Source organism: Brassica napus, chromosome A1 (assembly GCF_020379485.1).
Source record: "Brassica napus cultivar Da-Ae chromosome A1, Da-Ae, whole genome shotgun sequence".
In the NCBI taxonomy this organism is placed as follows: domain Eukaryota; kingdom Viridiplantae; phylum Streptophyta; class Magnoliopsida; order Brassicales; family Brassicaceae; genus Brassica; species Brassica napus.
In genome coordinates this window covers 2,159,836-2,175,427 of record NC_063434.1, presented here as the reverse complement: position 1 = coordinate 2,175,427, position 15,592 = coordinate 2,159,836, and the positions used below count along the sequence as shown (strand labels likewise).

At 34.3% G+C, this 15,592-nt stretch overlaps 3 protein-coding genes and 1 non-coding gene across 5 annotated transcripts; 3 read left to right on the top strand and 1 right to left on the bottom strand.

Annotated features, from left to right (window-relative positions):
* The first annotated feature begins 2,665 nt into the window (after positions 1 to 2,665).
* LOC106346026 (ABSCISIC ACID-INSENSITIVE 5-like protein 6) lies at positions 2,666 to 5,252 on the top strand. Of its 2 annotated transcripts, none has more exons than XM_013785279.3 (6): positions 2,666 to 2,785; positions 2,985 to 3,783; positions 4,073 to 4,363; positions 4,457 to 4,528; positions 4,629 to 4,658; positions 4,874 to 5,252. In XM_013785279.3, exons 2-6 carry the CDS (start codon positions 3,010 to 3,012, stop codon positions 4,946 to 4,948), a joined length of 1,242 nt encoding a protein of 413 aa, XP_013640733.1. In that variant the 5' UTR covers positions 2,666 to 2,785; positions 2,985 to 3,009; the 3' UTR covers positions 4,949 to 5,252. The 2 variants fall into 2 exon arrangements, with proteins under 2 accessions (XP_013640733.1, XP_022576415.1); XM_022720694.2 differs by having other exon boundaries at positions 2,766 to 2,884.
* Positions 5,253 to 5,315: 63 nt separating this feature from the next.
* On the bottom strand, positions 5,316 to 7,583 carry LOC106362112 (protein DJ-1 homolog C). The gene is made up of 8 exons (XM_013801975.3): positions 7,250 to 7,583; positions 6,962 to 7,162; positions 6,738 to 6,887; positions 6,481 to 6,660; positions 6,327 to 6,404; positions 5,978 to 6,178; positions 5,749 to 5,886; positions 5,316 to 5,681 (listed from the first exon to the last, which is right to left on the bottom strand). Exons 1-8 carry the CDS (start codon positions 7,475 to 7,477, stop codon positions 5,454 to 5,456), a joined length of 1,404 nt encoding a protein of 467 aa, XP_013657429.2. The 5' UTR covers positions 7,478 to 7,583; the 3' UTR covers positions 5,316 to 5,453.
* Positions 7,584 to 7,710: 127 nt separating this feature from the next.
* On the top strand, positions 7,711 to 7,783 carry TRNAR-UCU. The gene has a single exon. It is a non-coding gene; the product is annotated as a tRNA-Arg (tRNA).
* An 869-nt stretch (positions 7,784 to 8,652) lies between these two features.
* LOC106362333 (DEMETER-like protein 3) lies at positions 8,653 to 15,226 on the top strand. Its single transcript, XM_013802249.3, has 23 exons — positions 8,653 to 8,843; positions 9,017 to 9,254; positions 9,353 to 9,442; positions 9,603 to 10,139; positions 10,243 to 10,302; positions 10,415 to 10,480; positions 10,607 to 10,714; positions 11,375 to 11,701; positions 11,781 to 11,871; positions 11,941 to 12,355; positions 12,439 to 12,518; positions 12,595 to 12,679; positions 12,762 to 12,853; positions 12,926 to 12,994; positions 13,111 to 13,147; positions 13,237 to 13,319; positions 13,616 to 14,110; positions 14,188 to 14,224; positions 14,300 to 14,357; positions 14,433 to 14,569; positions 14,657 to 14,722; positions 14,784 to 14,937; positions 15,021 to 15,226. The coding sequence occupies exons 2-23, from the start codon at positions 9,026 to 9,028 to the stop codon at positions 15,128 to 15,130; spliced, it is 3,426 nt and encodes a 1,141-aa protein (XP_013657703.1). The 5' UTR covers positions 8,653 to 8,843; positions 9,017 to 9,025; the 3' UTR covers positions 15,131 to 15,226.
* The last annotated feature ends 366 nt before the right edge of the window (positions 15,227 to 15,592 follow it).

Sequence of the window (15,592 nt, the reverse complement as noted above, 5' to 3'; positions counted from 1 at the left end):
TAAATTATAGTCATGATCACGTTAAAATATAATTATTATACTAAAATAAATATGATAAAATTATATTCAATTGATAAATTTATAAATTTTATTTTCATAAATATAAACTATTTATTTAAAATATAATATGATGATAGAACGGCTGAAAATTAACAAACTATATAATACATGTCTAAAAATTAACATATCTTACACTTTTATATATACAATAATAAATTATCTAAAATGAATAAGCATAAAAATTTTGGTAAAAAGAAATCCAGTTTTGAAATACGGGTCAGAATTTAGCATAAATTAAATACAAAATATTTTTTAAATATATTTTCTCATGAATATATTTATTTGCTTAATAACTAAATGCAAATACAATAAGATAAATATATAATAATAAGTGGTAAATACAGAAGGTTTAAACAATTAATTAATTATAACATGTAAATTATAAAATTATTGTATTTGAAATAGTTATATAAATATTTATGTATATGATTAACATTAAAAATATATACCACTTATGTTATTATTATTTTTTTTGTAACATACCACTTATGTTCTAAAACAATAATTTATGTATAGAAAAGTGAAAACAAACACCCGTGCGGTTGCACGGGTCAAAATCTAGTATTCATTTAAATTTTATAACATTCTCTCTTTTTCTGTTTGTTTTAGACTTTTAGTATAGTATAACTCCGTCTACGGATCTTTGCAGTTATCAGTAGTGAATCATGATAATTTTTCTAGATTAATTTTAAAAAAAAATTGGTTTAAACATTCAAAAAATTTAGTCTAGACGTTCGCGCAATTAATAATTTCACATAAATAGTTTAGGGCTTATTTGTGAACTAGCCATATTTCACTAACAAATTAAGAATATGGCATTGATTTTGACGTTATTAGATCTCATAGCATTTGTGCAATATTTTTCCGGTTTTCTCCTTCTTTTGAACCAGTTGCCAGTCAAAGAAAAAAAATTGTGATCAATATTTGTGGTGATTATTGCTGGTCGCGGCGTTAGTGGTTATCAGAACGGTGATATTGGTTATCACACCGGCGGTAGTGGTGACTACGAAGATGATGAATTTTTTTTTCTTTCTAAAAAAGAATTAGGACAATATACTACAACAAGAGTGGTTAAGGATGAAACACAAGTTGTCAATCCAAAAGAAACAGTCATCTTTCATACAAAAATTAATATGACTGCAATGATCAAAGAAAGATCTAATGTTTACGGAAGAAGATAAACAGAAGAAATAGAATAGAACATTCTGCATATGGTATAGTTCATATTAATGAAATTAATAATAGTGGAAGTAGTGCTTATTCCATGTCAATCCAAATCTTCTATAAACTAAATCCAAAACATTAATCACTAAACTATAAAATAAAATATAAACCCTAATCCTAATATCAAAATATACACACAGTACATAATATGAAGCATTATTAAAATAGAGTAGTGAAAAACGAAATAGCATAGTACATATTAACGTCAACCCAAACCTTTCATAAACTAAACCCAAAACACTAATCACTAAACCCTAAAAGGAAATATAAACCCTAACCAAAATATCAAAATATGTACATAGTACATAATATAAAGCATTATCAGATAGAATAGTAACAAACGAAATAGCATAGTACATATTTTTCAAATTTTGAAATGTTTATGATTGCAGGAATGAGGTAATGCTTACCCCAACGTCAATCTAAACCTTACATAAACTAAACCCAAAACACTAATCACCAAAACCCAAAAGAAAATATAAACCTTAACCGAGATATCAAAACATGCATGTACTACATAATATGAAGCATATTAAATAAAATAGTAACAAACGAAATGACATAGTACATATTGTCCAAATAGCATAGTACAACCAAAAACTTAGGATACAAATGAGGGCACCTCGACCGTAACGCCGTCGTAAACTGTAGATTTCATGGCTATGGTGATGGTGGTTCAGTGATGAATGTGAATATGAGTGAGGTGAAAATAATTATAAAAAAGGGATACTGATTATAGAAAAAAAAAATAATCTTTAAAGAGACGATAAACACAAAATAAAGTGGAGAATTAGTGATGATGGTATTATAACGGCGTCGGAAGACAAGGTGGTAGAGATGAAAGCATATTGATGGTAGTAGTTAATCGAAGAAGAAGAAAATATTTTTTTTATCTTTTATTAACCAGTTGCTAAGGGTATTATAGTATATATTACATAAATAATGAAGGTACTTTTTTTTTTGGCTAGATATTTAATTATATTTTGTTTTGTAGCTATCCACCCCAATTTCCCAATAGTTTAACTGTAAGTCTACCCATTTATTAACATTGTGAAAAGACCTGCTTTTGCATAATGTCCGTCTACCAAATAAATCATCCGGCAAATTACAAATTTTAAAATATTAAAAGAAAAAAAAACAATATTCATCTCTTTACCGACGATGTCGATTAGAAAATCTAACGGCCAGCGTCCTTCCACTTTGCGAACCACTATTCGTTGGAATCGTAAGCGTATGATAACGATATTTATAGAAAAAAGCAGCGTTTCTCATTGGACCACGTTGTCCAATCTCTTTCGCTCACGCACGATCTGACGTCAAAGTGTTTTTAATACCTTATCGAGAATAAAATAATCCCCGCGTCCAAACAGTCGAAACTGCCCTTTATATCACGACGAGTGTCACGCCATGGACACATGTCGCTCCCTCCCTCTCTATATTCCTCAGATCTTTTTTTCTTTCTCGAAAAGGAAATATCGAAATAAAAAATAAAAATCCGAAGGTAAGGAAAATAAAAACTTTCACTGATTGGTTTCTTGTTTCAGATTCGTTGATTGGATCAGAATCATGAATTTTCCCGCCCAATATAAGCTTATGATTGGTTGTTTTGTAGAATTGTTTCAGATCCTCTGTTTTCACTCTTTGCTCTGTTTCGAATTTGATTAAAAGATCTGATTTTTATTTGTTTGTTTTACTTGAAGGATCCAAAGATTGAATTTTTAAGAGATGGGTTCTCGATTTAACTTCGTTGACGACGCAAAGCAACCAGCTTTAGGAGCTGGTGTTCCTCTGACGAGACAGAACTCTGTTTTCTCGTTAACCTTTGATGAGTTTCAGAACTCATGGGGTGGTGGGGTTGGGAAGGACTTTGGGTCCATGAACATGGACGAGCTCTTGAAGAACATTTGGACAGCTGAGGAAAGCCACTCTATAATGGCCAACAACACCAGTTTCAACAACACTTTTAATGGAGGTTTGTCTGTTGGTGTGGGAGGAGAGATTGGTGTTGGTGGGGGTTTGCAGAGACAAGGGTCAATTACTTTACCTCGTACCATTAGTCAGAAAAGAGTTGATGATGTCTGGAAAGAGCTGATGAAGGACGATGACGCTGGAAGTGGTGGTGGAGGAGCGAGTGGAGTTCCGCAGAGGCAACAGACGTTGGGGGAGATGACTCTGGAGGAGTTCTTGGTGAGAGCTGGTGTGGTTAGGGAAGAGCCTCAACAGGTGGAGAGAGTGGATAGCTTCAACGGTGGGTTCTTTGGATTTGGAGGTGATGCAGGTTTGGGTTCAGCTCGTAATGGGTTTGGTCCTAACCTGGTGAGACCGGATCTGCTGACAACTCAAACTCAGCCGTTGCAGATGCAGCAGCAGCAGCCACAGAAGGTGCATCAGCCGCAGCAACTGATACAGAAGCAGCAGGATGTAGCTTTTCCTAAACAGTCTACTATAGCGTTTTCCAACACTGTTGATTTGGTCAACCGTTCTCAACCTCCAACACAGGTGTGACGACTAAGAACCTGACTATGTTGTTATTAGATCATGTAGTTTTCATGTTTGAGGAATAAGCTCAGAGCCGGTCATAGGCTAAGCCTAATGAAACATTCGTATCATGTCTCCAAAATTTTTGAAAAAATTGTATATAGATAATCCCCCAAATTTTAAAAAAAATTATTTCAGTCTTCCAAACTATTGAAATCTTTATTAAATCGTCTATATTTCCTGACTAATAGTTTTGTATTTGTAGTTATGTTTTAGTTTATTTGACCATGGTTTGTTTTTTTGCCTTTAGGAAGTGAAGCCTTCAGTTCTTGGAGTTAGGGACAGGCCTATGAACAATAACAACCTTCTTCAGGCTGTTGATTTTAAAACAGGAGTTACGGTTGCAGCAGTATCTCCTGGAAGCCAGATGTCACCTGAGTTGACTCCAAAGAGCAACATGGATGCATCTTTGTCACCAGTTCCTTACATGTTTGGTCGAGTGAGAAAAACAGGCGCAGTCCTGGAGAAAGTGATTGAGAGGAGGCAGAAAAGGATGATTAAGAATAGGGAATCAGCTGCAAGATCCCGCGCCCGCAAGCAAGTGAGTGTCCACTTAAATTTTGGAGACTGAAGAAACCTTTAAACCACTGTCTGGTATAGGTTTTTTTACTTTTTTCATTTTGCTGTCTGACAGGCTTATACGTTGGAGTTGGAGGCAGAAGTTGCACAGCTGAAAGAGCAGAATGAAGAGTTGCAGAGGAAACAAGTGTGTCTCTGCTTCTTCCCATTGTCTATATTTTTTTTTTTCATTTGGAATATATTTTCTTGAGGTTCTGACCAATTATTTGACCAAATGTTTCGTGTAGGTTGAGATCATAGAAAAGCAGAAAAAACAGGTACTGTCTCTTGTATGCTTGAGTTGGCTAAGCTTTTAACTCTGGCCAGAAAAGTGAATTGCTATTACACAATAGTCTAAGCTTTTAGTTGAATACTGTGACTTATATAGTCTGTAAGCAACACAATGAAGTGAAGTATAACATCACATATTCACATTAAGACTAGTCCCACAAGTTTTGATATTTAACAGAGATTAGCTCATTTGTTGTTGCAGCTTCTGGAGCCGATGCGTCAGCCATGGGGATGCAAAAGGCAATGCTTGAGAAGGACACTGACAGGTCCTTGGTAGAGAGCTTGTTTATGAAGCCCTCCAAGGAGCTCAACAAAGAGCAGAAGTTATTATAGAACAACACAGAAAGTAGAAGCTAGCTTTGTATGTAACTTAGGCAGGTGTTTTCTGTGGGGGTGATTGTAGGTAAATGAAGTGTGGCCTTATTTGACAAGATCAACACTCTTTTTTCTTCTTCTGTTTTCTTGAAGCGTCTTTTGGTTTTATGTTCCTGATGTAATTGATCTTGATGTTGCTTTATAGGACGTGTCAATGTCTTGAACATCTTTGTGACTTAATCATAGTGGATTTGTCTTGTAGCATATATTACCTCTGTGGACCTCTTTTTTCCTACTAATAATTTTGGGACCGTGAGACAGAGTGAATAGATTGATGGAAACATCAAGTTAATAATCAATCATGTTGTAATCTCAAACTGCTAATACAAAATGTTTTACAAAACTAACTTAAATGACAAAATTTTCTTGTAGAAGCAGTGGAGACATCTTCTAACTGTGTATCTTGATCAAGATGCCTTCAAATTCCCTCTATACTCATGGACAAGCCCTTCTGAAACACTTCTTGCTCTACCATGTCCAAACAGCTTGCTAACAATAGCTAGAGAGAAATTAGTAACAGTTGCCAGCCCCAAACTTGTAATCACGTTTCCATCTATAACAACTTCAGCTCCTTCGATCATTTGGTCACTTGCAGGCCCATCTGTGTCTGAAACGTACACAGCTGTTCTCTTCTCCTGCAACATAATCCAAATGGTGTACAGTGTTTGCTCATATCTAGAACAAAAAAAATCTTAAATTCACCTTGAGTAAACCATGCTTATGCAGGACAGTAGATGAAGAGTTAGTAGCTCCATAGATTCGCTCAGCTTCTTGTTGTTCTTTGAGTAGCTTCTTGAGAACTTTGGACTTCTGTAGACGTTCTGAGCCAGCACGGCCTCCCTAGATAATCCCATCAATAGAAAGACATCAAAAGTTAACTCACCATGTAATAAAACATCAGTAGATAGCTCTAATGATCTTGATCTCTTACAGGAAGAAGGATTAGATCATATGCTGATTCAGCAGCTTCACCAATCAATTTGTCAGTAACAATTTTAGTGCCTTGGGATGCAGTAATCCGCAAAGATCTTTCAACCGATGCAACCGTGACATCTACTTTGGCTCTTCTAAGAACATCTGAAATTGTAACCACTTCAACCTCTTCAGATCCATTGGCTACCGGCATAAGAACCTGAATTTTAGTTAACATCATTTAAAACCATTTTCACAAAAGAAGATACTTAAGAAGAAAACAAAAAATGAGTTATCATCATATCATCATATCATCATCTCATGAGATTACATGGAAGTGCATAGGTTATAGCTTCATGCTGACTTACACGAGGTGTGTGGTTTAGAGACCAGTCAATGCTATTCACCTCTTTAATCTCAGGATTCTGGAAACCATCGCGTAGAAGCTAAAACATGATTGGAAAAGAAGATTGTTACATATCAAAAAAGAATAATCCAAAACAAGTGAATAAAGATAAATACCAGAAGCTCTCCAACCGATTTGGCTGTGGTCTCTCCAAAGAGCTGGTTAGCCAGGGAAAGAGCAAACTGAAAAGAAGTGCCTGGTCCACGGCTAGTTGTAAGCTCTCCTGAGATCTGAATGTTTGTCTTAACAGCCCAAAACGTAGGCAGCTTCCCGAAAAAAGCAGGATGTCCTGTTGTCTTGCACAATGAACTAACACCAAGTTTAGAAAATGAAATCAAAATGATTAGTAACCATCTGATAATAAACTTTATACCTTCTTTCTTGTCAAAAGCCCCCAAGGAAGAAGAGTAATAGCCGGAGCCATGGAGATAGCTCCGTACAACCGCTTCTCTTCAGCTTGTCTCTTCATGATCTTCTCCAAAGCTCCACAGTCTCTCAACCTAACAGCACCAGGCATGCCTCCCTTTCCACAATTTGATAATAGATCAGACAAAAGCAGAACATAAGGAGATGATCTATAATGTCTAATTAACTTACAGGCAAAGCCACAAGATCAAAAACTTGTTCAGAACATTTCGAGATTAAGACATCAGCAAGCAGCTTGGTCCCTGATGAGCCTTCAACTTCTAGCTTCTGCTCCACGGAGGCAAGAGTGACGTCAGCACCAGCTCGCCGTAGAACGTCGACTAAGACTACAGCTTCTATCTCCTCCGTACCGTATCCAATCGGCACGAGCACCTATATAAACATGGTTTATCAATTTTCTCTCTCTCTAGGTAAATAAAGGTGGGAGCTTTAGATTCTGAGAAGGTGTAAAGGAGAGACCTTTTTGGGAATTGGCACGAGGCTAACGTCGATAATGTCTTTCGTTGTTTCCATACTTAGTGACGGCGGAGTAGCTCTGAGTATAAAGTTTCGGGCTTTCCTTTGTTTCAGTGGTGAATGAATCAGAGAGATTGAATACAAACTCGGAGGAGCAACGGTCGCTGAGATAGAGCACATCGAAGAGATGAGCATCGGCTCTGTTAGAGTTGGACTCAGCGAAGCTATCATCGAAAGAGAAAATCTCAAAGACCACAGTGACGGTTGCTAACTGCAGCTGCACGGGGAGAGAGAGAGAGAGAGAGAGAGAGAGAGAGAGAGAGCGTCTTATCTATTAACTCTACACTTCTCGAAGTAAAGCGAAGAAGACGAATGAAACGCGGTCGTGTCACAGCCGTGTTGACAGTTCGTTTACCATCGGAACTTTAGAAAAAGTATCTTATTTGGTTTGTGATAGCACCAAGGCGCCCGTGGCCCAATGGATAAGGCGTCTGACTTCTAATCAGACGATTGTGGGTTCGAGTCCCACCGGGCGTGTTCCTTACTTTATATTACTTTTTTGATTTTTGACAATTGGCCACCCAAAAATACCTGCATTATTTGAGTTAAATGTATAAACTAAATGAGTACAAATATGATTATTGACATGATTAGCTCAACCTTAAACGGTCTTTGGCCCGAGTTCATCAAGAAGAGGAAGAGCAGGGACCTTCCCTGAAGTCGATCTTGTGAGCTACACCAGCCCTTGCTGTTGACCCTAGGATCGAGATCTGTATGCTCCCTGTTGGTGATGGAATCACTATCTGTCTGTCGAATCAGTTGATTGATATCACAATGCTGAGTGTGCATTTTCACCAACCACCCTTATGTCTTTCGTTACTCTCCATTGACCATTGTCCTTTGTTTTTGCTTTCTATGTGAACAAAGTAATAATGTTTTCAACCTCTTTGTTTTGTTTGGTTTTCACTATATAATATACAACATCTAAAATAAAATATCAATCATTAAGTTTTCTAAAAAGACATGAACTTATGCATAACTAATAGACAAAAGTCCATAATATTCTCTACTAGAGGAACCTACAAATAAAATAACCTGGAGGCCCCTAATACTAACCAAACCCAGTGAACAAAAAGTAGCTGCTGAATTTTTTTTTCGTTTAGTATATTTTCGAAATAAACTAAGCGTTACATTTCAAAAATGCAAAATATTAGTATATATAATTATATTGATAGATTTTCTTGAAAAATAGATAAACCACGAGAATATAGGAAAATCTCTTCATATATTAATTTTTTTTTCAAACTGATAAAAATCCATTATAATTTTGAATATTCTGTTTTTTTTTGGAAATATTTAGCATAATTATCTAAACATCTTGTCATCAAAATATGGAAAAACAACCCTCAAATTTGAAAAAGGAAAATAACCTACAGGAAAATAAGAGATCGTGTTTTCTTATTTTTCATATATTTACTTTTTCCCCGAAGGTTTTCTCTGAAGGAAGTTGAGGTAATCGTGTGTGCTTCAGATATACTATTCTTCTCGAAGTCCTTCTGTCTCTCTCTTGCGTCAGAGTATTCAGCAATTATATTCTGTAAGTTTAATTCCGCCTCTAGTTCTCCATAAACGATCGTTCCTCTGAAACTGAAAATCTTATTTTTGGGTCAAATTATCTTTGTAAGAAGTCTTTGTATCTCACCGAGGATTAGTTCAATTAAATTGAGTTGAGTTCTATAAAAGGTTTTCTAATCAATGTATATGTCACAGGAGACAACAATGGAGAAGTCAAAAGATCTAGACAAATTTTCCGGTTTGGTTGTTCAAGGAACACCGGTTAAGCCTCAACAGCCACTGAAATTCTATGTTCGACGAAAGCCTCCTAAGCTGCTCAATAAGTTACAAAACATGGATGACTCTGCAAGTTCTGGTTCTTCAGATTTCAACACAAACAATACAACTAAAGAGGAGTCTGTGAAAAAGAGTGAAGAACCAGAAACTTTTAAAGGTAATTAAAAACCAATCCAAAATATTTAATTCAAGCTGGTGTTATCTATAGTATAGATCAATTACTTACTACGCTTTTATTTAATTTGTTGGTACAAGTCGATCTACAAAGTCTTCATGGCACACAAGGGAAGAAAAACTCTAAAGAAGAAACTGAAGAGAAAAATGCTAAGTCAACAATTCTTGAAGGTAAAAAAAATCTTACATCTACTAAGAAAAATATAGTTAGCACAAACATCTCAATATCAAACAAATATAGTTTTCACTAACACTATATATTAGAAATTTTTTAGGTTGCTAGGAATTGTCATGTATTGATCTTGTTTGTGATTGTTTTATTTGGTGAAAGATGATTCACAACATGTTAATGGAGAAAGAAAGAAGAACTATTCTGAAAAGATATCCAAAAAGAGATTCCATAGGCCAATGATTATGGAAGATGGCAAGAAACCAAGGAATCCTACCAAGCTTCAAATGAGAACTATATCTAATAAAAGGAGTAAAAAGGAGAAATGCGATGAAGATGACTATGTAGTTGAGCTTCAAACTCCAGAAAAGCAGAGTTCTCCAAAGAGAAGAAAAAACAAGGCAAAAAAGAGTGTTGCTCGAACGTTGCCATTTGATGAAGAAGTTATTTCTGGTTGTCTTGAGTTTAGTAGAAGTTGTTTGCCTAGTTTTCCAAAAGGCAAAAGGAGGATGACCACACTTCGCAGGATTGATTTTCATGTGTTGATATCACCAATCTCGTTTCCTATGCCCATTTGGAAAAAGCAATCAAAAAGGTCTAGTCGAAAGAAAAATCTGACCAGGTGGACTATGATTGCTTTATCTTATGAATGCATAGAAGAAACTTTGTCACTGGTAGAAATTCATCCAGACGATATAGGTAATCAACTATTTTTCTTTATTCTTTGTTGAAGTATATTTTTATTATATACCCATTATTTTTGATGTTGTATTAAATTTGACTATCTATACATTTCTGACAGATATAAAAAAGATGGTACCAAATCTGAGTTTGATGCATTCTAACCAGAAAATAACAGATGGTAAAACTTTTATTTTTGATAATGTTTTAAAGTGTTTATTTAAATTATTAGATAAGAATAGATGATAATAATTTTGCAATATCAGTTTATATGATTTTTTGTTATTGTGTAGGCTCCAATGAACACTTGAAAAAGGCTAAGAAAATTAGACGTCAAGATGCTTCAGTTCAGACTAAAGGTAATTAGTGTTTATACAATTTATTATATATTCATAAAATCTGATATTTTCTCCACTATATCTAGTTATATTTATTATGTATATATTGTTTTTACGTGTATACTCATAACATAATCAATTTTACAGATTTACACACTGAAGAAAAGAAAGTTATGAATAATCTAACTCTACAACTAAATTATCAAAGGGAACACAATCTTCCATCACTAGCCGATGTTCCATTACACAAAGAAGGTAACCATATTTTTTTTTTTGATTTATAAGAAAAATAATTTTGATGTTTCATTACACGGAAACCAGTTTTATATTTCAAATTATAGGAGAAAAAATCATAAAAATCTTGCAAGTAGCTATCACTTTTGATTTAAACTTTGATTTTTTTATACATTTACTACACATTAGAAGAATTAGTTAACTGTGAACACCATCATTAGATTCACCTCTACAACTATCATACAGTAGTAACATGTATAGGTATAAAACAATTGAACATTTAAAGAATAACTGTATCTAGGATAAAAAATAATAATAATAATAATAATAATAATAGGGTTCAACATGTTAACGTAAAATAAACTATGTTTTCGATTGTATATTTTTTTCTGTATTATGTTCATTTTTCATATTCTACGTATTTTCCATATGCTTATCGATTATGAATCTCATGAACTGTAATGCATCCACATTGCATATTTTCTATATAAATTTATGTAAATTAGAATGTATATTAGAATTAATCAATTTTATATCATGCTTTATATTTATATTTACATTTCACATTTCTTTATAGAACACAAACTATATTTTATTCATTTTGCAATTCATATCTAACATATAGTGGTAGGTGGTTGATTTGGTTACACATTATTAATTGTTTTTTTTTTGTTTTGGCAGATATACTTATGAGATCTGTTACTAACATAACGCCTGAACAGTCTATGAAAAAAACTACTAAAGGTGTTGCCAAGTTAATCAAGGAGATGGAGAAATTGAATATCAATCGAAGAGTAACAACTTTGGGCAAGGCAAAGAAAAAACTGGTTATTGCAAAAGTGAATCTTGATCCCGAAACCATTAAAGAGTGGGAGTTATTAATGGAAAACGATTTTCCACATCAATCATATTCCAATGAGGAAAATACAGAGTCCAAGTGGAAAGGAGAACGAGAGATCTTTCAAAGCCGGATAGAACTTTTCATCAATCGGATGCATCTTCTACAAGGTACATTGTTATTATTTGTAAGATATTTTGTTAGCAAAAAATTTGTGCATTTAACTATGTTAGTGGTTCTATTTTGTAGGCAATAGGAAATTTAAACAATGGAAAGGTTCGGTTGTTGATTCAGTGGTTGGAGTATTTTTGACACAAAATGTTTCCGACTACCTCTCAAGGTAAAATCTGAATTAATTTACAAAACTTTGATATGAAATATGTTTTGCTCTAACAACTATTTTCTACAGCAATGCTTTCATGAGTGTTGCTGCAAAATTTCCGGTGGATGCAAAAGAAAGTTTGGAAAGCTTAGCATATTTCATCGAGGAACCTCAAGAGGTTAATAACTTGGTTGCTAATGGTCAAATACCAATTCAGAATGAGAAGGATGATGCTAAAAGCTCAATTGGATCTTTCTCCTTACAAGAAAATTTAGAGCAACATGAGAAAGATGCAAAAAGAAAAAACAAAAAAACAGGTATCATGGAAGATGAGAGTGTTGATTGGGAGAGTTTGAGAAAAATCTACACAAAAGAAGGATTTAGGGATACAATACATATGGACACTGTTGATTGGAATGCTGTAAGATTATCTGATCAACAAGTTCTTGCTGACACCATCATGAAACGAGGACAGCATAATGGTCTTGCAAGAAAAATCTTGGTAAGAAACTATTTTTGTTTAAAGTCTTGGTGATATATTATTTTAGAGACACTAATATGTCTTTATTTTTTTACTTTCTAAAGAAATTTCTCAACGACGAAGCAAAACAAAATGGAACCGTGGATCTTGAATGGCTTCGAGATGCTCCTTCTGACTTAGTGAAGTATGTTTGTGTTGATTTCTTTTATGTTATTTAAGCTTTATGTTGGAAAAAGTCACTAAAACTTTTGTATTATCAGGAGATATCTATTGGAGATAGAAGGAATAGGGCTAAAGAGTGCCGAATGCGTGCGACTTTTAGGACTTAAACATTCAGCTTTTCCGGTACGAAATAAAATTATTAAAAATTCATATCTATAATCTACTTGTTATCTTTTAACGATCATTATCTCTTGGATGTGTATAGGTTGATACAAATGTTGGACGTATAGCAGTTCGGCTTGGTTGGGTTCCTCTTGAACCTTTGCCAGAGGGTGTTCAGTTGCATCAATTATTTCAGTTAAGTATTTTTTTTATTTAAATTTTAGATTTATATAAGCAACTAACACTTTACTCTTTTTTTTCAATTAGGTATCCTTCAATGGATTCAATTCAAAAATATCTTTGGCCACGACTATGTAAACTACCTCAAGAAACACTGTAAGTTTAAATTTATTTATAACAAACTAAAGTTTAAATTTATTTATAACAAACTAATCATTTATGATATCATATAGACACATGTACTGATTATCTTAGTCCTTTTATTCTTATAGGTACGAGTTACATTATCAGATGATAACATTTGGAAAGGTGCACCTAACAAACAAACCTTTTCATTATGATATTTTTCAGTTAAATACATATCAGTACTCATCTGGACTAAATCTTGTAAACCACAGGTTTTCTGTACGAAGGTTATTCCTAACTGTAATGCATGCCCGATGAAATCAGAATGCAAATATTTTGCAAGTGCATACGTCAGGTTACACTCTTTCTTCTATACATTAGGATAATACGAGTATCAGTTGATGATGTTGGTCATTGCACGTCTCTTTACCATTGCCTATGTACACAAAAATAAGAAATATGTTACTTTATTTAATTTTCTTGACAATAACAAACTTGAAAAGTCTCATTTGTTAGTTACATAATTACACAGAATTTTGCAAACAAAACAAAGCTCTCTTTAAACCGTATCTAGTTCTCAAAAGGCAGCCATATAACCAAAGACAAATTATTTTAACAGAAGTTGACTTACGTTTATTTTTTCTCTTTCAGTTCCAAAGTTCTTCTCGAGGGTCCTGAACAGAAGACACAAGAGTCCCAAGAGTTCCAAGAGTCCCAAGAGTTCCAAGAGTCCCAAGAGTCACAAACTTCATATTGTCATGATAATGATGCAAAGATGACATCAAAGATAAACTCGATTGAAGAATGCGTTTCCACTGAATGCAGTAATCAAACTAACTGTTGTGAGCCAATAGTTGAGTTTCCCACTTCTCCAGCTAGAGAAATTCCCGAGTTGCCAGACATTGAGGATACTCCTTGCAGAAGTTCTTGTCGGTCTAATGCTGCAATACCTGGAATCGATATCGACATTGATGCATTTAAACAAAACGTGGTGGATGCATTTAAGAAAATTGGAACGATGTTCAACGGTTCTAATGACGAGATTTCAAAAGCATTAGCAGTCATGACCCAGGAGAATGCATGCATTCCAATGAAGTTGCCTCGTAAAACAAAGTACTATGACAGATTAAGAACTGAACATGTGGTGTAAGTATTTTTTTTATATACGTTTGCAAGATTATCATATTATGGGAGTTTATGTAATCTAATTGTCTGTTTTGCAGATATGTGCTTCCTGATAAACATGAGCTTCTCAATGATGTAAGTATAAATACATACAATATAATACTAAAAATTTGCATTATATTTGAATTTTTATTCTATTTTATGTTATAGTTTGAGAGAAGAGAACGTGATGATCCTAGTCCATATCTTCTTGCTCTTTGGCAACCAGGTACGAACACACAAAACTTTATCATCATTCACATAAAGCATAAACTAAGCTTTTTATCCGATTTTTTTTTTCTAGGTGAAACGTCAAACTCGTTCATGCCACCAAAGAAGAAATGTGACTCAGATGGAACAAACCTCTGCGTGATTAAGACTTGTTCTTATTGTTGGAATTTACGAGAAGAAAGTTCAAACACTTACCGTGGAACAATTCTGGTAAAAACTGAATTAAAAGACTTATCATTCTAAATTTCTAATAACTCTATTGACTTGAACTTACATGGATCAATGCAAATTGAACAGATCCCTTGTAGAACAGCAATGCAAGGAGGTTTCCCACTTAATGGCACATACTTTCAAACCAATGAGGTAAGTTTATTTTTTCTGCATTGTATTGGTTTTCACTGAACTGAAAAGTGTTTTTTTCCAGGTTTTTGCAGATCATGAGACGAGTTTAGAACCTATTGTGTTTTCTAGAGAGTTATGTAATGGGTTGGAGAAGCGTGCGCTATATTGTGGTTCATCAGTGTCATCCATTTTTCGGTTGTTAGAGGAAACAAGAACTCGACTATGTTTTTGGACTGGTAACAAACGTTGTCTAGTTTTGAGTTTTATTTAATTATTAAGTTGAAATATATGAATAACAATATGATGGTGTGATGTGCAGGATTTGTATGCATGAGAGGATTTGATAGAAAGCAACGAACTCCAGAAGGACTCGTCCGCAGACTTCACACCCCACCCGACGAGAGAGGAGAAAAGCACATGAGAGACTGATCAATTTGTTTCTTTTATTATTAGTATTTTCTTTAGTTATCAAAGACATTGAAAAAACTCTTTTTTAGTAGTAAACAAGTTTTTCTTTTCATCTCATATATTTTGTTCAAAATGACGTTAGATATGTTCATCTTCATACCATTTAGCAATAGAGTATAGAGATACATACCATGATCTTTCAAATATCACATGGAAATAAAACCTGGTTACACAACAATAAAAAGTCCCTTCATTTGAAAACACAAAGCTCAAGCTCAAGAACAAACAATCGACCGTTTCAGCATCTCTACAATGACATCAAAGTTAGATACTTATAAAGTCAAACGAGCTTACCAGAAGAGCAACACGAGACACTAGCTGAAATGGCGCGAGGGGAGAGCATAGAGAGGAGTGAACAGCGAACCCATGTCTCCTCCTTGTCTCTCTGTCGAATCTCTCCACCGTATACTCAAGCTGATCAGG

Bases quoted from the DNA above. Each gene is read 5' to 3' on its own strand.
- LOC106346026 (XM_013785279.3), top strand. From the start codon at position 3,010: ATGGGTTCTCGATTTAACTTCGTTGACGACGCAAAGCAACCAGCTTTA. The intron at 4,364-4,456 runs GTGAGTGTCCAC...GCTGTCTGACAG, and splicing joins GATCCCGCGCCCGCAAGCAA to GCTTATACGTTGGAGTTGGA. The intron at 4,529-4,628 runs GTGTGTCTCTGC...TGTTTCGTGTAG, and splicing joins AAGAGTTGCAGAGGAAACAA to GTTGAGATCATAGAAAAGCA.
- LOC106362112 (XM_013801975.3), bottom strand. From the start codon at position 7,477: ATGATAGCTTCGCTGAGTCCAACTCTAACAGAGCCGATGCTCATCTCT. The intron at 7,163-7,249 runs GTCTCTCCTTTA...ATGTTTATATAG, and splicing joins TCGTGCCAATTCCCAAAAAG to GTGCTCGTGCCGATTGGATA. The intron at 6,661-6,737 runs GTATAAAGTTTA...TCATTGTGCAAG, and splicing joins GGCTTTTGACAAGAAAGAAG to ACAACAGGACATCCTGCTTT.
- LOC106362333 (XM_013802249.3), top strand. From the start codon at position 9,026: ATGGAGAAGTCAAAAGATCTAGACAAATTTTCCGGTTTGGTTGTTCAA. The intron at 9,255-9,352 runs GTAATTAAAAAC...TGTTGGTACAAG, and splicing joins AGAACCAGAAACTTTTAAAG to TCGATCTACAAAGTCTTCAT. The intron at 14,358-14,432 runs GTACGAACACAC...TTTTTTTTCTAG, and splicing joins TCTTGCTCTTTGGCAACCAG to GTGAAACGTCAAACTCGTTC.